General features: G+C 40.7%; 2 protein-coding genes across 5 annotated transcripts in view; one reads left to right on the top strand and one right to left on the bottom strand.

The window, feature by feature from the left end:
- SPATA6L (spermatogenesis associated 6 like) overlaps positions 1-22,819 on the bottom strand; it is a 60,699-nt gene extending 37,880 nt beyond the window's left edge. Inside the window, exons 1-5 of one of the 4 annotated variants that reach the window (XM_055294325.2) lie at positions 22,715-22,819; positions 22,492-22,536; positions 18,174-18,311; positions 12,020-12,068; positions 2,198-2,239 (exon numbers count right to left, since the gene is read on the bottom strand). In XM_055294325.2, coding sequence (XP_055150300.1) covers positions 2,198-2,239; positions 12,020-12,068; positions 18,174-18,311; positions 22,492-22,530 — 268 coding nt within the window. In that variant the 5' untranslated portion in view covers positions 22,531-22,536; positions 22,715-22,819. Of the gene's footprint in view, positions 1-2,197; positions 2,240-12,019; positions 12,069-18,173; positions 18,312-18,438; positions 18,561-22,491; positions 22,537-22,714 lie in introns of those variants that run through there. The other 3 variants (XM_063609198.1, XM_063609200.1, XM_063609199.1) reach the window with 3 other exon arrangements.
- On the top strand, positions 18,525-21,550 carry PLPP6 (phospholipid phosphatase 6). The gene has a single exon (XM_055294328.2). It carries the CDS (start codon positions 18,564-18,566, stop codon positions 19,536-19,538), a length of 975 nt encoding a protein of 324 aa, XP_055150303.1. The 5' UTR covers positions 18,525-18,563; the 3' UTR covers positions 19,539-21,550.
- Positions 22,820-23,625: the final 806 nt, after the last annotated feature.

Here is a 23,625-nt window from a genome sequence, read left to right as displayed (position 1 = left end):
GCTGAGGCAGGAGAACTGCTCAAGCCCAGGAGGTCATACCACTGCATTCAGTCTGAGTGACAGAGTGAGATCTTTTCTCAAAAAATATATATAAAAAATAAAATTAAATTTAAAAAATTTAAACAACAATATAACGGTGACATACAAGGGGGAAAGCTAATAACAGAAAAAAAAAGTATGCTATGTAAAAATTCCATATCTATGTGTTCTTGTATCTACAGAGAAATATCAAGAAATATGTTCACCAAAATATAAATAAAGATTCTCTCAGGATTACGTGATTTAGGAATGCTTTTTACAAGTAAAAATTATGAAGCTATTTTCATTTTGAGAAAGAAAAAAAAGCAGAAATGTGTAATAGCAAAGATCAGAGGAGAATTTTCTGAGTTTCAGTATTCTCTCTTACACACACACACACACACACTTCTATGCCGACAACCCTAAAATCACCAGATAGCTATACTGAAAGACTATTTATAATAATTGTGCCACTGGGTGGCAGGTCCTAACCTCTCTCACCAGCTCAGGTCTTATGTCACTCAAGACACACTGCAAAGCAGAAGTACCACAGAACAGCTTCCTCCTAGAATCTCCTGATTCTAGCACAGGGGTCACAGACTTTTCCTGTGAAGGGTCAGACTGCTAAATGTTTTAGGCTTTGTAGGCCATCTGTTCAAAACTACTCACCTCTGTCATTGCTCTGCAAAAGTAGCTATAAACACTACTTAAACAAATGAGTATGGCTATGTTCCAAAAAGACCTGTATTTATGAATAATGAAATTTGAATTTCATATAATTTTCACATCACTAAATATTCATTTCAAAAATTATTTCCAACCATTTAAAAATGTAAAAACCAAAAATAGTTTGGCAGTTCATCACAAAGTTAAACAGTTACCATATACCCCATTCCTTGGTATATACAGAGAAGAACTAAAAGCAAATATACAACAATTTGTACATTAATATTCAAAACAGCATTATTTATAACATCCAAAAAGTAGAAATGTCTTAGTCTATTTTCTGTTGCTTATAACAGAATACCTGAAACTGGGTAATTTATTTTAAAAAGCTATTTATTTCTTACAGTTATGGAGGCTGAGAAGTCCACGGTTGAGGAGCTGTGCCTGGTGAGGGCCTTCTTGCTGGTGGGGACTCTGCTGAGTAGCCACGTGACAGAGGGAGTCACATAGTGAGGGTGCTGAGCATGCTAGCTCGGGTCTCTCTTCCCCCTCTTATAAAGCCAACAGTCTGACTCCCATGATAACCCATCAGTACATTAATCCATGAATAGATCAACCCATTCATAATGGTAGAGCCCTCATTACCCAATCCATAGATTAAGAATATTATTCAGGCGCAAAAAGGAATTAAAATCTGATACATGCTACAACATGGCTGAACCCTGAAAACATTAGGCTAAGTGAAAGAAACTAGACATAAAAGGCCACATATTGTAGGCTTCTATTTATATGAAATGTCTAGAATGAGAAAATCAACAGAGACAGAATTAGTGGTGGCCAGGGCCTGGAGGAGGAAGGAATGGGAAATGATTGCTAATAAATACAGAATTTCTTTTTGGGGTAATGAAAATGTTCTAGAATTAGTGGTGATGGCTGTCCAATCTTATGAACGTACTAAAACCAACTGAATTGTACACTTGAAAATGATGAATTGTATATGATTTAAATTGCAATAAAAAATGTGGAAACCGTTTCTAGTTCATGGGCCATATAACAATGGCCTAGAGGCTGGATTTGGCTGGGGACCATAGTTTACCAACCTTGTTCTAGCATCTAACAATGAAAATGTCTTAGGGTTTTACACACACACACACACACACACACACACACACCCCACAAATTAGAACACAGCCAAAGGCCAAAACTTGAAAACAGCTAAGGCCTGACTGAAAAAATTATTTAATAATTAGATAAAGTTATTAAAAAATGGAAAGACAAGGAGTCTGTTTAAGTTATGCTCCCTGCCATGAAACACCATAAAGTTATTATTCTGAAAATAGACAAAATGTAATAGATTGGCAGAAAAAAAGCATGTGTTATATAAACTTATAGACATATAAAGTTGTATGTTATTTTCAAACACAACTCTTAAGTACAGTCCCCATTTTGTCAGGCCAAATTTATTTTAAAATTATATTAAGCTAGTTTAGAAATGTATTTACTGGTACATTACCTGGAGGAACTAGCTGTATTAATTCAAACCTGGTTAGGAAGCCTAAAAAGGAAAAAATGAGATTTTAATACTTCCAAAAATTGTCACAGACTTTCAATAATTAAGTTTTAAACTGTCATAAAACCCATTTAATAGTAATAATAATAAAAATAATAATTAAAAATAACTGCCAAACCAACATCAAATCAGGTATTTCTAGAATTCACCAATCAAGAGAGTGGAATGAGGGTAACAGAATTATAAAAATAGCATTTCACTAGCCATAAAAAAGAACAAGGGTTCATGTCTTTTGTAGGATCTGGAGGCCATTATCAAACTAACGCAGAAACAGAAAACCAAATGCAGCCTGTTCTCACTTAAAAATGGGAGTTAAATGATGAGAACTCATGGACACACAGAGGGGACCAATACATACTGGGGCCTACTTGAGGGTGAAGGGTGGGAGAAGAGAGAGGATCAGAAAAAGTAACTATTGGATACTAGACTTAATACCTGGATGACAACCTGTACAATAAATTCCCATGATACAGGTTCACCTATATAACAAACCTGCGCATGTACCCCTAAACCTAAAAGTTAAAAAAAATAGCATTTCACCTCCTGAAAAGTATTGAAAAAAAAATAGATGCAATATTTGCCTCATAAAAGTGCATACAATAAATAAATAAGTGTATACATACATAGAGCTCTAAAATAACAATGCAATTTTCATCTTAAATATTCAAAATCCACTTGTTATCTATTAACATACAAAAGTTTATCTTGCTTACAACATTGCGCAATATGTCTACACAAATTATACATAAAATATAACTTTTTAAGGCCAGGCACGGTGGCTCGTGCCTGTAATCCCAGGACTTTGGGAGGCTGAGGTGGGCGGATCACCTGAGGTCAGGAGTTCGAGACAAGCCCGGCCAACATAGTGAAACCCTGTGTCGACTAAAAATACAAAAATTAGCCAGGCTTGGTGGCAGATGCCTGTAATCCCAGCTACTTGGGAGGCTGAGGCAGGAGAATTGCTTGAACCCAGGAGGTGGAGGCTGCAGTGAGCCAAGACTGTGCCACTGCACTCCAGCCTTGGCAATGGAGTGAGACTCCATCTTAAAACAAAACAAAAACAAAATATATATATATATATATATAAAACTTTTCTTTGGGAGGCCGAGGCAGGCAGATCACGAGGTCAGGAGATCGAGACCACAGTGAAACCCCGTCTCTACTAAAAATACAACAAATTAGCCGGGCGTGGTGGCGGGCGCCTGTAGTCCCAGCTACTCGGAGAGGCTGAGGCAGGAGAATGGCATGAACCTGGGAGGCGGAGCTTGCAGTGAGCCGAGACTGCGCCACTGCACTCCAGCCTAGGCGACAGAGCAAGACTCCGTCTCAAAAAAAAAAAAAAAAAAAAAAAAAAAAAACTTTTAAACTTCTCTTGAGTTCAAAATATATTTATAAATAGTGAGCCTATGTACAATGACAAGAATAAAATTAAAATAAGGACAAGAATAAAATTTAGATCTTTAAGATAACTTAAATGATATATTAGGTTGGAGCAATTATAACAATTAAAAAATCAATAAAGATAATTCTCACAAAATAACATAAGAAGTGAAAACATTTTAGTTTTTTTTTTTTTTTTTGAACCAGGGTCTCGCTCTTTCACCCAGGGTGGAGGGCAGTGGTGCGATCTTGGGTCACTGCAACCTCTACCTTGCAGGTTCAAGCAATTCTCCTGCCTCACACTCCCAAGTAGCTGGGACTAGAGACGCATACCACAATGCCCAGCTACTTTTTGTATTTTTAGTAGAGATGGGGTTTCGCCATGTTGGCCAGGCTGGTCTCAAACTCTTGACCTCAGGTGATTTGCCCACCTCAGCCTCCCGAAGTGTTGGGATTACAGATGTAAGCCACTGTGCCCAGCCGTGAAAACATTTTAAACAGACAACAAAAGTAAAATTCTAACTTTGTAGATTTACGAAAAAATTTTGAATTTATAGGACAAAACTTCAATGCCAAGAAACTTAAAAGCCAAGACAGCCTGAAACTTTAGGCTTTCAAAATGAGAGGAGGGAATATATATTTGCCAACCATCGCCCCAATAGTAATTTAAGCACTTAGTTTGATTCAGCCTCTAAATTTTTTTTTTATTTTTTTTATTTCCACAGGTTATTGGGGAATAGGTGATGTTTGATTACAAGTTCTTGGCCAGGCGCCGTGGCTCACACCTGTAATCCCAGCACTTTGGGAGGCCGAGACAGGCGGATCACAAGGTCAGGAGATTGAGACCATCCTGGTCTAACTCGGTGAAATCCCGTCTCTATTAAAAATACAAAAAATTAGCCAGGCGTGGTGGCGGGCACCTGTGGTCCCAGCTACTCGGGAGGCTGAGGCAGTAGAATGGCGTGAATCCGGGAGGCGGAGATTGCAGTGAGCCGAGATCGCGGCACTGCACTCCAGCCTGGGCGACAGAGCAAGACTCTGTCTCGAAAAAAAAAAAAGTTCTTTAGTGGTGATTTATGAGATTTTGGTGCACCCATCACCCGAGCGGTATACACTGCACCCTATTTGTAGTCTTTTATCCCTCACTCCCTTCCCACCTTTTCTGCCTGAGTCCCCAAAGTCCATTGTGTCATTCTTCTGCTTTTGCATCCTCATAGCTTAGCTCCCACTTATGAGTGAGAACATACGATGTTTGATTTTCTATTCCTGAGTTACTTCGCTTAGAATAATAGTCTCCAATTTCATCCAGGTCATTGCTAATGCCATTAATTCATTCCTTTTAATGGTTGAGTACTATTCCATCACATATATAATGGAATATATATACACACACACATCACAGTTTCTATATCCACTCGTTGATTGATGGGCATTTGGATTGGTTCCATATTTTTGCAACTGCAAATTATGCTGCATAAACATGCATGTGTAAGTATTTTTTTGATAAAACGACCTATTTTCCTCTGGGTAGACAGATACCCTAGTAGTGGGATTGCTGGATCACATGGTAGTTCTACTTTTAGTTCTTTAAGGAATCTCTACACTGTTTTCCACAGTGGTTGTACTAGTTTACATTCCCATCAGCAGTGTAGAAGTGTTACCTGTTCACTGCATCTAAGCCAACATCTACTATTTTTTGATTTTTTGATTATGGTCAGGCTCTAAATTCTATATAGTCAATTAATTCTCACCATAACTCTATGAGTCCAATGCAATGACTATCCTCATTTTTATGAATGAAGAAACTAAATCTCAAAGAGGAAACTATAGTAATGTGTGCAAGGTCACACTGGCTAACATGACAGGGCTGTATTTGAACCCAAGTAGTCTGTTCTCAGGGCCTGTCCTCTTATCCACAAGATACTTCATTGAAAAATCCTATTCTTCCACAGAGCAAGTTAATTAGGATGCTTGATAAAATAACTACACCTTTTAATTGCCTTCTGGAATGGCATCACGTAATTCATACTTGCTTTAAATATCAAGGACAAAGGAAATCATTAATGAGCGACCTAGAGAACTGTTCTTACGTCCTTTTATGCTTCATTCCACCTCCCAGGGTTAATATTGGGAAATGAAATGAAAATATCCCAATTCTTGCACGATCGTTTGAAATGCTGAATTTTTTTTCTGAATTTAAAGAGGCTTGAGAGAATCAGTGTTCTTACAAATGTGACCCATCTCAGAGAGATGTTTCACCTTCCTGCTTTTTAAGATTCAGGTAGAACTATAAATGCAGGAAATCAACTTGGGTATTGAATCTACTTTTTAAAAGGTCAAATACCAAAGCCATCATTTTTTATACCCAATTGCCTTGATGGCTTCATGAGACACATACTTGCTCAGTGACTACCCTGACCTATGCTACCTCTGTAGGTACTGGCTCACTCTTTGCCTAATTTCAAACTCTTTAATCTACCTGGTATGTCAGCCTGAGACCTAGCCTGCTCCCATTCTGACTTCTACCCAGGATGGCCTCAGCTCACTTGGTACTTATGTCTGGTTCTTTCTCTATATTCTGCTATCATCTGTGACCTTGGTCCTAATTCTTTCAACTGAGTAACATCTCAGTTGAAAATTTCATAAAGCTTAAAAATGTAAATAAAAGTCACACCATCCACAAACTTTTCACCCTTAATACATTGGGAAAACAAAAGGGCAAACTAAACCTAAAGCAAACAGAGGAAAGAAAATAATAAAGATTAAGCAGAAAGTAATGAAATAGAAAACAGAAAAGCAACACAGAAAATCAATACATCTAAAAGTTGGTTGTTTAAAATGATCAATAAAACTGACAAACCTTTAGCTATACTAACCAAGAAAAAAGAGAAAAGACTCAAATTACTACAATCAAAAATGAAAGAAGAGACATTACCACTGATTTTACAGAAATAATTTTTTGTTTGTTTGTTTTTGAGACGGAGTCTTGCTCTGTCGCCCAGGCTAGACTGCAGTGGCACAATCTCAGCTCACTGCCACCTCTGCCACCCAGGCTTAAGCAATTCTTCCACTTCACCCTCCCAAGTAGCTAGGATTACCCTCCCAAGTAGCTAGGATTACACACAAGCACCACCAAACCCAGCTAGTGTGTGCATGTGTGTGTGTGTGTGTGTGTGTGTGTGTGTGTGTGTGTGTATTTTTGGTAGAGACAGGGTTTCACCATATTGGCCAGGCTGGTCTTGAACTCCTCAGCTCAAGTGATCTGCCCGCCTTGGCCTCCCAAAATGCTGGGGTTACAGGCATGAGCCACTGTGCCCGGCATAGAAATAATTTTTTTTTTTTGAGACAGAGCCCTGCTCTGTCATCCAAGCTGGGGTAGAGTGGTACGATCACAGCTCACTGCAGCCTCAACCTCCCTGACTCAAGCAATCCTCTCACCTCAGCCTCCTGAGAAGCAAATACCACAGGCACATGCCACCACACCCCACTAATTTTTGTCATTGTTGTTGTGTAGATGGGGTCTCCCATAAAAATATTTTTAAGGGAATACTATGAACAACTTTATGCCAACAAATTAGACAAATGAAATGGAAAAACTCCTAAAAAGACACAAACTAATAAAACTGACTCAAGAAGAAACAGAAAATCTGAAGAGACTTATAATGTGTAGAGAGATTAAATTAGTAATCAAAAAACAACCCAAAGACAATCCCAGGTCCAGATGGCTTCACTAGTAAATACTACCTTAAGAATTAACACCAATTATTCACAACCTCTTCCAAAAAAATAGAAGAGGACAGAACATACCCCAACAGATTCTATGAAGTTAGCATTACCAAAACCAGATGAAGACATAACAAGAAAACAAAACTACAGACCAATATCTCTTATGATTGCAAATCCCAAAATCCTCAACATAATACTAGCAAACCAAATCCGGCAACATATAGAAAGGCTTATATACCATAAGGTTGGTTTAATATCTAAAAATCACATATCAATGAAATAAAGGATAAAAATCACATGATCATCTCAATAGATGTAGAAAAGGCATGTGATAAAATTCAACATTCCTTCATGACAAAAACTCAATAAACTAGGAATAAAGAGGAGCTTCCTCAACCTGATATAGAGCACTTATGAAAAACCATATTTTAATATTACAACTAATGGTGAAAAACTGAATGCTTTTTCCCTACTATCAGGAAATAGATAAGGATGCTCACTTTCACTGCTTCTATTCAATACTGTACTGGAGATTCTAGCCAGGGAAATTAGACATGAAAATGAAATAAAATGCATACAAACTACAAAAGAAGAAGTAAAGCTGTTTCTATTTGCAGATGACATAATTTTGTATATAGAAAATCCTAAGGAATCAACAAAAAACTACTAAACTAATAAACAAGTTCAGTATGTTTTCAGGATAAAATATCAGTGTATAAAAATCAATTGTGGGCCGGGAGCGGTGGCTCACGCCTGTAATCCCAGCACTTTGGGAGGCCAAGGCAGGAGGATCGCCTGAGGTCGGGAGCTCAAGATCAGCCTGACAAACGTGGAGAAACCCCGTCTCTACTAAAAATACAAAAAATTAGCCGGGTGTAGTGGTGCATGCCTGTGATGCCAGCTACTAGGGAGGCTGAGGGAGGAGAATCGCTTGAACCAGGGAGGCAGAGATTGTGGTAAGCCGAGATCACACCATTGCACTCCAACCTAGGCAACAAGAATGAAACTCTGTCTCAAACAAAAACAAAAACAAAATCAATTGTATTTCTATAAACTTGAACAAACCTGAGAATGAAATTTTTAAAAATTCCACTTGCAACAGCTTCAGAGTACTTAGGAATAAATTTAACCAAAAAATGCAACACTTATAAACTGAAAATTACAAAACGTCGTTGAAAATAAATTTAAAGGCTGGGCACGGTGGCTCATACCTGTAATCCCAGCACTTTGGGAGGCCGAGGTGGGTGGATTACCTGAGTTCAAGACCAGTCTGACCAACATGGAGAAACCCCGTTTCTACTAAAAATACAAAATTAGCCAGGCCTGGTGGTGAATGCCCGTAATCCCAGCTACTTGGGAGGCTGAGGCAGGAGAATCACTTGAACCTGGGAGGCAGAGGTTGCAGTGAGCAGAGGTCGCACCATTGCACTCCAGCCTAGGCAACAAGAGTGCAACTCCATCTCAAAAAAAAAAAAAAAAGGAAAAAGAAATTTAAAATAACCTAAATGAATGGAAACACATCCCACATTCATGTTTCAAAAATATTGTTAAGGTGACAATACTCCCCAAATTGATCTACAGTCAATGGAATCCCTATCAATATCCTAGGTGGCTTCTTTGCAGACATTGACAAGCTGATTGAAAAATCCTTATGGAAACTCAAGTGACCCAAAATAGCAGTCTTGAAAAAGAAAAACTAAGCTGGAATATTTACACTTCCTGGTTTTGAAATTTATTACAAAGCTATGGTAATCAGGATTGTGTGTTGGCATAACAATAGACATATGAATCAATAGAATAGAACTGAGACCCTAAAAGTAAACCCTCGCATTACTGTAAGCTGAATTTCAACAAGGGTACCAAGACAATTCAACGAGGGAAAGAATGGTCTTTTATCAAATGGTGCTAAAACAAATGGATACCCATATGCAAAAGAATGAAGTTGGTCCCCAACCTCACACTGTCTACAAAAATCAACACAGTATAAATCATCTAGATGTAAGAGCCAAAACTATAAAACTGTTAGAAGAAAACACGGATGTAAATCTTCATGACCTTGAGTTAGGCAATGGTTTCTTAGATATGACACCAAAAGCACAAGCAACAAAAGAAAAATAGATAAACTGAAATTCATCAAAATGAAAAACTTTTGCATTTCAAAAAATACCATCAAGAAAGTGAAAGACAATTCTAGAATGGGAGAAAATATTTGCAAATCATATATCTAACAAAGGTCTTGTATCTAGAATATATAAAGAACATTCACAGGCCAGGCACAGAGGCTCATGTCTGTAACCCCAACATTTTGGGAAGCCCAGGAGAGAGGATCACTTAAGACCAGGAGTTCAAGACCAGCTAGGCAACATAGGACATCCTGTCTCTACAAAACAAAAATAAAAACAAAAAATAGCTAGGCATGGTGCTGTGCACCTATAGTCCCAGCTACTTCAGAGGCTGAGGTGGGAAGATTGCTTGAGCCCAGAAAGTTGAGGCTGCAGTAAGCTATGATCGTGCCACTGCACTCCTGGCTAGGTGACAGAGCGAGACCCTGTCCCAAAATAAACAAAAAAATAAAGACTAATGACCCCATTAAAAAGTAGGCAAAGGATCTGAATAGACATTTCCCCCAAAGAAAATACACAAATGGCCAAATATCTCATGAAAAAATGTTCAACATCATTAGCCATCAGGGAAATGCAAATCAAAACAATGAAGTGATACCACTTCACACCCACAAAGATGACTACCAATCAAAATGACAGATAATAACAAGTGTTGGCCAGGATGTGGGAAAATGGAACCCTCATACATTGCTGGTGGGATGTAAAATGATTCAGCTGCTTTGGTAAATAATGTGAAACTTCTTTAAAAGGTTAAACATACAGTTACCATATTGAAACGGGAAAAGCTCCCTTTTCCCCATCTCAGGACGTGCGATGGGGGTGTGGCTCGCTTCAGTGCTCTGCTGCTCAAACCTCTAGAGGAGCAGACAGAGGGGGGCAGGCTGTGGGGTTCCGACCCCATGGCACTATCTAGGGGTGAATGTTTACAGCTCCTGAAGCCCCAGTGGGTGTGTGTTACAGGGTGCTCTTTTAGTTTGCCATCTATAGGTGGCTTGTGTTAGTCAGCTCAATTAGACCCTCTACCTTGTGGCAAGGACAGAGGGCTTTCTGTATCCCCGGGTTTCTTGCCTTGGTGTACTGGAAGAATAGGATCACATATGGGCTTGGAGAATGAGTGTGAGGTTTTATTGAGTGGAAGTAGCTTTCAGCAGATAGGGGAGCCAGAAGGGAGATGGTTTTCCCCTGGAGTTGGGCCACTCGGCAGCCCCGGCTCTCCTCCAACTGCCCCGGCCAAACTCCGTGTCGTTCTGCCAGTGCCAATGTGCTCCTCTCGATGTCCAGCCACTTCTGTCTCTGCCTTGCTAGACTCACTGGCTGTTATAGGCACAGGATGGGGGCATGGTGGGCCAGGATGCTCTTGGGAAATGCAACATTTGGGCGGGAAAGCAGGAGTGCCTGTCCTCACCTAGGTCTGTGGGGATGGAGCCCTAGCCAGGGACCACACCCTTCCTGTACCCAGCACTTCCCTTCCCCCATCCATATCACTTAAAGGTATACCACTCTCTTCTCTTCCCAGCACTCCTGTATCAGTATGACCCAGCAATTTCACTCCTAGGTACACCCAAGAGGCATTAAAACATACGTTCACACAAAAACTTATACACAAATATTCACAGCATCATTATTCATCATAGCCTAAAAGTGGAAACAACCCAAATGTCCATCAATTGATGACTAGAAAAACAAAATGTAATATATTCATCCAACAGAATACTATCTGGCCATACAAAAAATTAAGTTCTGGCACATGCTATAATATGGACGAACCTTGAAAACATTACACTAAGAAGTCAGTCACAAAGGAGCACATGTTGTATAACCTCATTCATATGAAATATCCAGAATAAGCAAATCTATACAGATGGAAGGATTAGTGGTTACCTATAGCTAGGAGGGTTGGTGGGGAATAGGGAGTGATTGCTAATGGGCATAGGGCTGCTTTTTGTGGTGATAAAAATACTCTAATTTAATGAAATACACAAAAACAATTTTTACAAATAACCAAACAGAATCATACTATCCATTAAAGCCCATCTATATTTAGTTATTTTTTTTTTTTTTTGAGATGGAGTCTTGCTCTGCCACCCAGGCTGGAGTGCAATGGCACGATCTCGGCTCACTGCAACCTCCGCCTCTAGGGTTTAAGCGATTCTCCTGCCTCATCCTCCCAGGTAGCTGGGACTACAGGCACGTGCCACCACACCCGGCTAATTTTGTTGTATTTTTAGTAGAGATGGGGTTTCACCATGCTGGCCAGGCTGGTCTCAAACTCCTGACCTCAAGTGATCCACCCGCCTTGGCCTCCCAAAGTGCTGGGATTACAGATGTGAGCCACCGTGCCCAGCCAAGCCCATCTATATTTAGAAAAGGGTATGTAACAGAATCAAAAACGTGATTCAAATTTTACATAGGCTGTCTTGAAATAAATATTTATCAAACATGAACATATCACAGTTTAGAAAAGAGCAGAGCTTTAAATCTGTGAATTACACACAATAGTCTTTTGGTTTTTTGTTTTGTTTTTCAGAGTACCTACTTTCCAAAAGGTCTACTACAGCTCCAGGATCTACTGCACTTTCAAATACCTGCAGAGAAAAATGGGGAAAATAAATTTTCAAAGTTGTATTAATAAGTGCATATAAAAACTGTAAATGCCAGGCGCAGTAGCTTACACCTGTAGTCCTAGCACTTTGGGAGGCCGAGGTGGGTGTATTGCTTAAGCTCAGGAGTTTGAGACCAGCCTAGGCAACATGGTGAAACCCTCTCTCTACAAAAAATACAAAAGTTAGCTGGGCATGCTGGCTCATGCCTGTATTCCCGGCTACTTGTGGGGCTGAGGCTGGAGGATCACTTGAGCCCAGGAGACAGGGGTTGCAGTGAGCGGAGATGCATCACCACATTCCAGCATGGGAGAAAGAGTGAGACCCTGTGAAAGAAAGGAAGGAAGGAAGGAAGGAAGGAAGGAAGGAAGGAAGGAAGGAAGGAAGGAAGGAGCTGTAAATTATATTCTTCCAAGTAATTAACATATGTAAAATCCAGTCACATAACATTTTAGAACTCAACAGATGCACCTTTAATAGGTATCTGATTAAAAGTTCAAAAAGTGATTATAGAATAAATGAAGGATAATTAACACAACAATAAGAAGTGCAAGAAAATCTCAATTAGCTAAATCTACCACATGCTAAAAATATCATCAACTTGACCTAGCTCTACTGTTTGTTGCTAAAAGCCCACCTTGAATAAACCTCAAAGAGTCTTGTTTAACCATCTAGCAAAACATACTGTACACTAACAGATACTCATTAAATGTTAACTGAATGAATGGTTTCTCTCCGTAAGTAATTGGTTGTGCTAAAAAGGAACATAAAAAGAAATTTTACCTATGTGTAATACAAAAGAAAAGCTAAGTACTAGCAGCTACACTCCCATAGAATAAGAAAGAGAGAAGAGTCTCAAAAGTTTTAAGTGTTACCTAGAAGCACAAGAAAAACATTGTAATATCTGTCTAGCCATTGCCAAATCTTTATATTTTGTTCTTGAAATAAAAGGGCCTGGGATAGGATTGAAATAAAGGTACACCCTGTCTTTCCCCCTAAGCTCTATGCCCTAAGAAAAACAAAACATTTTCAGCAGAGCTTGATTTCAGGCTTTAAAGTTCTGATTTAAATGGTATTCAAACTTAAACAAAAATGAAAGTGTCTCATATAATCAATTTTTGTCCTACTGACTTGGATTTATCAAGCAAATGTGGGTAAGTGGGGTTTTTTTTTCCTAAATTATTTTAACAATCCTTTCATTTTACCCATTGTTATGGGTTGAATTGTGTCCCCCAAAAATTCATGGGATGAAGTCTTAAACCCAGTATCTCAGAATATGACCTTAGTTTGCAAATAGGGTCACTGCAGATAAAATTACTTAAATTAGAATAAGATCATACTGGGATAGGGTAGGCCTCTGATAAGACTGGTATCCTGAGGAAGGGCAAAAATTTGAGCACAGAAACTGTTTTTTAAAAAGAAAGAAAAAGAAAAGAAAAAAAACTTTAGGCAAAATTAAGTTTATTCGAGCAAGGAACAATTCATAAACTGGGCAGCACTCAGAACTAAAAGAGGTTCAGAGACCTCCACTGCTGCATTATGGGCAGCAAGCTTTTACAGGCTGACATGAAAATAAGACAAAGAAAATATATTTAATTGGTTGGAGTGGAAAGACCCTAGTTAGAGATCAGTTGGCAGTTTCTGATAGGTAAAGTCTCTAGTTAAAGGTTAGTTGGCAGTTTCTTATTGGTAAAATCTCTAGTTAGAGGTTCATTGGTGGCATCTGTTTGGTAAAAGTCTCTAGTTTTACTATTTACATTGGGCTTCGGTTTGCTTACATAGGAATTTAAAGCACTGGAGCCGCCAGAGCCTAATGACTGCCCCCACACCCAATTTTTTTAACAGTACACACACAGAGTGAATGCCATGTAAATATTGGAATTACACTGCCATAAGCCAAGGAGCTATACCAGAAACTAGGAGAGAGGCCTGGAATAGGTCCTTCCCTAGTGCCTTTAAAAGGAATATGTCCCAGCTCGCACTCTGATTTCAAGAATTTTAGCCTCCAGAACAGTGAGACGATATGTTTCTGTTGTCTAAGCCACTCCATTTGTGGTACTTTCGTATAGCAGCTCTAGGAAACTAACATATCCATATCTAAGGATTTTCTGAATATGATCTTGGGGAGTAAATAACCAACATGAACTGCTTAAACAATGGCTCATATATTCTTATGAGTAACTTCTTTACCCAAATGCTTCAGAAAATTCCATTTTGAATTAAACAGAAGATCCAAGGAAGAGAAAATTTTTTCACTACCTGCTGAAAGTAGTTGCAGCTAGAGAAGGGAACAGATACAAGGAAGCTAAAACCAACAGGAAGAAAGGAATATGAACCCAAACAACTCATGCAAGAGGACAATTAATTGACTGAATTTCATGAAATGAAAAAGTGTTTCCATGATTTGTTTGACTAGTAATCTCAAACGTACAGCTTTTCAACAGAGCCATAGTGGCATCTGAAATGTGACTCAGGCTCACTCTTCTCTTTGACAAATCAAGGAGGTTGGAATTATCTAGTTGTGTGCTTTTACGATTTTGTATCTTTGGGCTTCTTATAAAAATATTTTTTAAGAATTTTACAGGCCAGATGCAGTAGCTCATGCTGTAATCCCAGCATTTTGGAAGGCCGAGGTGGGCAGATCACTTGAGGCCAGGAGTTTGAGACCAGCCTGGCCAACATGGTGAAACCCTGTCTCTACTAAAAATACAAAAATTAGCCTGGTGTGGTGGCAGATGCCTGAACCTGTGAGGCACAGTGTGCAGTGCCCCAAGGTCTTGCCACTGCACTCCAGCCTAGGTGACAGAGCAGCACTCTGTCTCCAAAAAAAAAAAAAGGCTTCTACAGAGCAAATTCAAAATTGATATAACTAATAAGAAAATTATTGGGATGGGGGAAAGACTGCACTTTTACCACCAACTTTTTACCACTTCTAACATCTAAATGGGAGAACTAAGTTCCTTTAGATTCTGAGCATATGTTCCGAGGTAATAGCCATTTATTTCTCTCCTTATTTATCCAGCCAGTTTGGTACATTCTTCGTTTAAATTAATAGGTTGTGATTTATAAAAATGTTACATGCAACCTTAGCCCTTCAGAAAATTGATCTTCATCTACTCTCTCAACCTCAGGTTGAAACAGATAGGTCACTTTATGGGCATCACTTTCCAGACCTTTAAAAGTGACATGCTCAAGTCTCAGGATACAAAATCAATGTGCAAAAATCATAAGCATTCCTATACACCAATAACAGACAAAGAGAGAGCCAAATCAGGAGTGAACTCCCATTCACAATTGCTTCAAAGAGAATAAAATATCTAGGAATAGGCCGAGCGCGGTGGCTCACGCCTGTAATCTCAGCACTTTGGAAGGCCAAGGCAGGCGGATCACAAGGTCAGGAGATCGAGACCACGAGACCAACCTGGCTAACACAGTGAAACCCCGTCTCTACTAAAAATACAAAAAAAATTAGCCAGGCATGGTGGCAGGCGCCTGTAGTCCCAGCTACTCAGGAGGCTGAGGCAGGAGAATGGCGTGAACCTGGGAGGCAGAGCTTGCAGTGAGCCAAGATCACGCCACTGCACTCCAGCCTGGGCAAGAGCAAGACTCTGTCTCAAAAAAAAAAAATAACCTAGGAATACAACTTACAAGGGATGTGAAGGACTTCTTCAAGGAGAACTACAAAACACTGCTCAATTAAATAAAAGAGGACACAAACAAATGGAAGAACATTCCATGCTCATGGATAGGAAGAATCAATATTGTGAAAATAGCCATACTGCCCAGGGTAATTTATAGACTCAATGCCATCCCCATCAAGCTACCAACAACTTTCTTCACAGAATTGGAAAAAACTACTTGAAAGTTCATATGGAACCAAAAAAGAGCCCGCATTGCCAAGACAATCCTAAGCCAAAGGAACAAAGCTGGAGGCATCACACTACCTGACTTCAAACTATACTACAAGGCTACAGTAACCAAAACAGCATGGCACTGGTACCAAAACAGAGATATAGACCAATGGAACAGAACAGAGCCCTCTGAAATAATGCCACACATCTACAACCATCTGATATTTGACAAACCTGACAAAAACAAGCAATGGGGAAATGATTCCCTATTTAATAAATGGTGCTGGGAAAACTGGCTAGCCATATGTAGAAAGCTGAAACTGGATCCTTTCCTTACACCTTATACAAAAATTAATTCAAGATGGATTAAAGATTTAAATGTTAGACCTAAAACCATAAAAACCCTAGAAGAAAACCTACGCAATACCATTCAGGACATAGGCAAGGGCAAGGACTTCATGACTAAAACACCAAAAGCAATGGCAACAAAAGCCAAAATTGACAAATGGGATCTAATTAAACTAAAGAGCTTCTGCACAGCAAAAGAAACTACCATCAGAGTGAACAGGCAACCTATAGAATGGGAGAAAATTTTTGCAATCTACCCATCTGACAAAGGGCTAATATCCCGCATCTACAAAGAATTTAAACAAATTTACAAGAAAAAATTAAACAAGCCCATCAAAAAGTAGGCGAAGGATATGAACAGACACTTCTCAAAAGAAGACATTTATGCAGCCAACAGACACATGAAAAAATGCTCATCATCACTGATCAGAGAAATAGAAATCGAAACCATAATGAGATACCATCTCACACCAGTTAGAATGGCCATCATTAAAAAGTCAGGAAACAACAGGTGCTGGAGAGAATGTGAAGAAACAGGAACACCTTTACACTGTTGGTGGGACTGTAAACTAGTTCAACCCATGTGGAAGACAGTGTGGCAATTCCTCAAGGATCTAGACCGAGAAATACCATTTGACCCAGCAATCCTATTACTGGGTATATACCCAAAGGATTATAAATCATGCTACTATAAAGACACATGCACACGTATGTTTATTGCGGCACTATTCACAATAGCAAAGACTTGGAATCAACCCAAATGTCCATCAGTGATAGACTGGATTAAGAAAATGTGGCACATATACACCATGGAATACTATTGAGCCATAAAAAAAGGATGAGTTCCTGTCCTTTGTAGGGATATGGATGATGCTGGAAACCATCATTCTCAGCAAACTATCGCAAGGACAGAAAACCAAACACCGCATGTTCTCACTCATAGGTGGGAATTGAACAATGAGAACACTTGGACACAGGGTGGGGAACATCACACACCGGGGCCTGTCGTCGGGTGGGGGGAAAGACGAGTTAATGGGTGCAGCACACCAACATGGCACATGTATACATATATAACAAACCAGCACGTTGTGCATAGGTACCCTAGAACTTAAAGTATAATTAAAAAAAGTGACACGCTGTACTCTGTAGCCTTCCTTCTTCCCAGATCTCCTTCAGTGACATTGTTTGGGGCAAAATCATTAGACTTATTAAGGTTAAAACTGATTCCATCTCCAAATTCCAAAACAAAAATGTTAAGAGATTGTCAGTGATGACATAGTAACAACATCAATATTCTATGAAATAGTTTAGTGTGAAGAAGGCTGGTAATGTTTTGACTATTTATATGACCATGTTATTCACCAGAATGGAATCTAGCCTTTATCACTGTAGCTAAATAATCTAGGTATGATCTGAGGAAACAGTAAATCCAAACAGTCTTTTTGTTACAGGATTTTAGTTACAAGATTTAACTAATTTCATTTTTTTCATTATTTTTCTTGGTCTAATACAGGTTTTTCTAAGGTCCACAGTTTATTAATAATCCCTTTCATAAATGTAATGCAACTACCTCTAACAACTCCAAAAACATTCAGAAATGCTCTCTTTGCTCCAGTTAAAAAATGCCATGGGAGTTCCAAGAATAGGAAACATCAACCAGGGTATTTAGCACTAGATTGACAGAACTTGGCTCACACCTGCATTACAAAAGCAAGTGTTCCAACTGTGGTTTTGCTTCAAGGCCGACTGCGGTTTTGCATTGTGCTGAAGTGCTTTCGGATAATTTTTTTAAAAAGGAAATTTATAAAATAACGCTGTAAGAACTGTGTTCTTTATAAGAACTCTTAGGTTATCGTTAGACAACAAAAGCCAATGAGAAAGTCAAGATCACCTTTTCAAATCTCATGCTCTGCTGAATCATAATGGGGAACGCAGAGGGAAAGCTGTTTGTCTCCAGGTACTGATTCAGGAGGTAGACCCCGAGGTACACATCTTGTTTGTCAGGCAGGAACACTCCTGGGCAAGAAATCTTAAAAAGAAAGAAAACAACAAACAAGAGAGAGAAAACAGGCTTTGCTTTGTTTTGTTACACGGGGCTCTATTTCTCTTAAGCTCCTACAGACACTGACATTTTCCCCACCACCTCACTCCCTCACCTGTACCTCCCAACGCCAACATCCTCCCCTCTGCTCTCCTCACATCGGAAATTCCAATTCCCTCCCACGTCTCCACCAGGTGTCACAGTCGCGCTCTCGCCGGCTCCTCTCCCCGCCCCTGCGGGATGGTAGTGCGGAAGCGGAAGAGGCTGCAGGGCCGGGAAGCCTCTGTTTGGTCCGGCCAGGTCCCGGGGTCCGGGCCGCCAGCCGCGATGCCAAGTCCCCGGAGGAGCGTCGAGGGACGGCCGCTGGGCGTCTCCGCTTCGAGCAGCAGCAGCAGCCCCGGCAGCCCAGCCCATGGCGGCGGTGGCGGCGGCAGCAGGTTTGAGTTCCAGTCCCTGCTCAGCAGCCGCGCTACGGGCGTGGACCCCACCTGCGCCCGGCTCCGTGCGTCGGAGAGCCCAGTGCACCGCCGCGGCTCCTTCCCCCTGGCCGCGGCGGGCCCCTCGCAGTCGCCCGCGCCTCCGCTGACCGAGGAGGACCGCATGGACTTGAACCCGTCGTTCCTGGGCATCGCCCTGCGCTCCTTGCTGGCCATCGACCTGTGGCTGTCCAAGAAGCTGGGGGTGTGCGCGGGAGAGAGCTCGTCGTGGGGCAGCGTGCGACCCCTTATGAAGCTGCTGGAGATCTCGGGACACGGCATCCCCTGGCTGCTGGGCACCCTCTACTGCCTGTGCAGGAGCGACAGCTGGGCCGGCCGCGAGGTGCTGATGAACCTGCTCTTCGCCCTGCTGTTGGACCTGCTGCTGGTGGCCTTGATCAAAGGGCTGGTCCGCAGGCGCCGCCCGGCCCACAACCAGATGGACATGTTTGTCACTCTCTCGGTGGACAAGTACTCCTTCCCCTCGGGCCATGCCACAAGGGCCGCCCTGATGTCGAGGTTCATCCTGAACCACCTGGTGCTGGCCATTCCACTGAGGGTGCTGGTGGTTCTGTGGGCCTTCGTCTTGGGCCTCTCCAGGGTTATGCTGGGGCGGCACAATGTCACCGACGTGGCTTTTGGCTTTTTTCTGGGCTACATGCAGTACAGCATCGTGGACTATTGCTGGCTCTCACCCCATAATGCTCCGGTCCTCTTTTTACTGTGGAGTCAACGATGACACCATCTCATTGATTATGGCACCAGGAAGTCTGAAGGTTTCCACATTCGATGATGCCAACCTAAACCAGCAGCCATCCCGCTTGTCCCTCTTGGGCATTTCAGGCTTCCTTTAGGATTTCAGGTGTGCTATCATCTTGATGTGCTGCTAGGCTGGAGCACACGCTGGCCATTACCGAACACAGCCATTTTAGGGATAGCAAAAAAACCCAAAAAATCCTCTATTGTATATTTATTCAACAACTGTTTATGTCTCCAGGACAACTGCAAAGAAAACAAGCTAAGGTGGTTATACTGTTGCTGTTAAAAGTTGGTATCAGTAAGATTTGTGTTTTGTGGTAATCCCTACATCAACATATCACTTGTAAACTGAACTTTGAGAAAGAAACATGATGTTCATTCTGTAAATATACATGCAGATAGGCCATGTACTAATCCTAGTCCTTTCCCTGAGGTAGATTTTAAACAGTATTTTTAAAGTCCAAGACATAGGTTTTTCTAGTTTATTCCCTGAAGATCTGTTGCCACAGTTGGGAGATTTCTTCTTAATCCTGATTTTCTTGGTAAGCTTTTTTACTTTATTATCTCTTTAATTTATTATCTCTATCCATATTTCTGGATCGGGTGGTGGGAAAAGAGATTATAATACTTGTCTTTCTCTCCTCTCCCTCCATCCCTCAAAAGATCTGTATGTATTTCCCACTACTCCCTAACTGTCTTTTAGCATTCAGAGAAAAAGCCAAGAACTTGCTTAAAGAGGAATCACTTAAAAGGTAGGCATATCTAAGATGCTCATAGAAAAGGAAGAATGGGACATGGCCCCATGCTTGTTTCTGTTTACAACCTACCATGGCATGAGAGAGGGCAGAGAAACTAAGTTGCTGGGGAAAGTCAGAGGAACTGAAAGTTTAGGAATAGGCTGACCATGTATTATGCCAGTGACCAGTATGACAGGAGATGGGGCCCTGCTGCCAGTCATCTCCACTGAATAAAGAATAATGCTCCTCTATCAGGGTAATAAAATGGGGAAAAAGAACGTCTTCTCAATGCAAGAATGTAAGCTTTCTCGTGTATACCTGTATGCTACAGTTTTTCACATGGAATTCCGTTTTCTGAGGTACAGCACATTTTAGGTAACTGTATTTAACTTGAAATTCATCATGGGAGTCTGCTGCTACACCAGGCACAAGATAAAACTCCAAAATTTCTGTTTACATTGACCTTTACATTTAAAACTGTTCATCCATGGTGCCTCCCCAAATCATAAGACCAAAGACCACCAAACGCAGGGTGGACTCTGCTCATTATTCTTTGACCCAGAAAGACTGGAGAAGGTATGTGCTTTAAGTGCTGCTCTACCTGAAAAGAAATCCTTTAAATTACCTATGGAAGTGATGTCCTCAGATAATCTTAATGACTATTTTGGCATTTATAAATATAAATTATTATGGACTTTGATCTGCCATACTGAGGTTCGGAACCTGGAGAATGGCTGTGATAAGTAGGTTTTGATTGAGTGAAAGCATGAGCTTGTTCAGAGTGAGGGGCACACTGAAAAAGGAACAGCCATGCCTCAAAATCAGATCATTTGCATTCCCACAACATCCTGAACACCGACTACCTCTTCACTTGCTAAAGCAGATAAACTGTGAAGCTGTAAGTGGTTTGGGTTTGTTGTTTAATCTTAGCGAGATCCTTTGTTTTAACTGCAGCAATATTCAAGCCAGATATTTGGAAGCAAATGATGTTTCCTCTTGCAGTGTCCACAAATCTGAATATTAGGGGCATGAAATTAGGCTTACCATCTGGTTCGTAATTACAATTTTGGAATTCCCTGTTTTAGTTGCTGGGGCCTGAGTTTTCTAAAGCATAGATCATTTCACCTGATGTTTTTGAAGCATCCTAAGTACAGTAGAGTAGAAAACTGATTTCTTTGTTAATTGTACACTGAAGAATGCCTTTTAAAAATCAAAATAAAATTAACCAATAATGGTGAATGAAGTGAGATGAAAACTTGCTTCATTTTTGCCTTGATGAGGAGGGAGACAGATTTATCACTTAGCTTCTCAAGAGTTCCTTCTTCCTGCACAATTTTTAGAGCTAAAAACTGGTATAGCATGACTAATATGGTCTAGCCGTATTTGCTGTCAGCAAAGTGGGACAAATCCAGGAAATTTTGATCACCTTTCACACCCACATGTATGATGAAACCACAGCATTTGCCAATTGTATGGAGGCCAACCAGATTCCATGACAATTTCTTGTTAGCATTGTGCTTGTAATCACAGCCAGTAGAAAAAGCCCCTAGAGGAAAAGCGGCATGACATTCCGTTACTAACTACATGGAAGGATTGGAAAATGGAAACTGAAATAAGAGGGAATGACAGACCCCCAAGTAGAAACCATGGAGTCACTCTGCCACAGCACTTCACTTAGGAAAGATTTGGTAATTACAAAATATTTGTTGATTGATTTCCCTTTTGGAATTAGCAAGCCAGAGCCATCACTAAGGGGAAATAGCCTAGAAAATATCTGATTGGTTCATAGAGTTGGCAAATAATCAGGAAGTGATGGAGCTTTTTAAAATTATTCCCTGGTTATTTAAAGAAGTTTAAAATCCTTTCACAAATCTTTAGGAGAAGAAAATAAATCCTACCTGGACTTAATGCAGGGTTGTTTGAAAAGAATTTAAAAGTTCATGATAAAGATAAGAAACATGTTAGCTTTAGAACAGAAAAAAAAAAAAAAGTGGGAACAGGTGGAGCTGAATTAAAGGTTAGGAAGTCAGGGAAAACCAATATGGAGAATCTTAAGGACAAAGGTACGATCTGTCCCAGAAGATAATGATGTGTTTGTGGTAAGTGGGGGATGTGGGGGAAGAGTTGTTGAAAACCACCTGAGACTATTTAGAGTCCGACTTGAGGTTAAGGAGGGGGAGTTCATCGATCTCTTACCGCCCGGATCTGCAGCTCCACCACCACCTCCAGAGGCATCGTTCCCTGCGTGGGCGAAAGGACTGGAATGAAAAGATCCTTTTGTGCGGAGCCTTGGACCAATTTTTCTTAGTTTAGCTGAATCCCTAGAGCAAATGTTCCCAGAAGCTTTCCCAGTCCCACCCCCTTCTTCCCCCACCGTCCCCCCCAGCCCAGGTCCCTCCCACCAGGTCGGGTCTCTCACGCTCTGGAGTGCGGGAGTGCAGCACTCACAAGCTGGAGTGCAGGCTTCCAGAAGGCGAAAGCGTGGCGTTGCCAGGGACACTCAAACGCGCAGTCTTCATCGTGGAACGCGCGCGAGGCCCCAGCGCAGACGCGCGCACTCCCTGTGCGCCGCTTGGAGGCGCGGTCGCTGTTGCCCACGCAGTGCCAACCAGAGAGACTGGCCCTGGCTGGCGTGGTAGGCGGATAGAGAAATGCTAACAATCCCGGATTTCTTTCCATCAGCTCCTGCTATCCCCAATTACCATGTTAAAATGTGTACCGTTTCCATTCTGAAAGTAGAATGAGATCATAGGTCTGTTATAATTTAAATAGTACACGTTTAGTAGCTGCATGACCCCAAGCCTTGTAGTTTCTGTAACAATTCTAATTTAATATAGTTACCTGTTCCTAAAAATACTCTTTTGCTTATTAAATGTTATGTTAGCTTCGGAAAACATGGCCACCGTCAATAACAAACGTGTGCTAATTAGAAATATAAGGTTAATTCTTAAACATATTTAAAAGTTACGTATCACCTGTTAGCAGCAATAGAAATATGTCAGTCTTTCCATAACGGTGTCCAGCCTTTTCTGGGGTTTAGTTTAAGGCAAGCATTGAGTAGCCCAATGGGTAGTTATTGTATTTGCCAAAACCACAGTTACACTGTAAAAACTGTCAGAGGTGGTGGGCAGAGCCAGAGTTCTGAATGAGTAGGGGACATTCACTATATCTAATAGACAAAAATGAAGGAAAGGAGCAGGTAGTGGCTCCTTCTAGCAATCCAAAAAATCTAGGAAGGCCAATGCTGTCTCTGAAAAAAAATTAAAAATCCTAAATTACGTTCAGTCATTTATTACTAATATTTTGAATTAGAGAGTTATACAATTGGAA

This window comes from Symphalangus syndactylus, chromosome 9 (genome assembly GCF_028878055.3).
Source record: "Symphalangus syndactylus isolate Jambi chromosome 9, NHGRI_mSymSyn1-v2.1_pri, whole genome shotgun sequence".
NCBI lineage: Eukaryota > Metazoa > Chordata > Mammalia > Primates > Hylobatidae > Symphalangus > Symphalangus syndactylus.
This window is presented reverse-complemented; position numbering and strand designations above follow the sequence as displayed.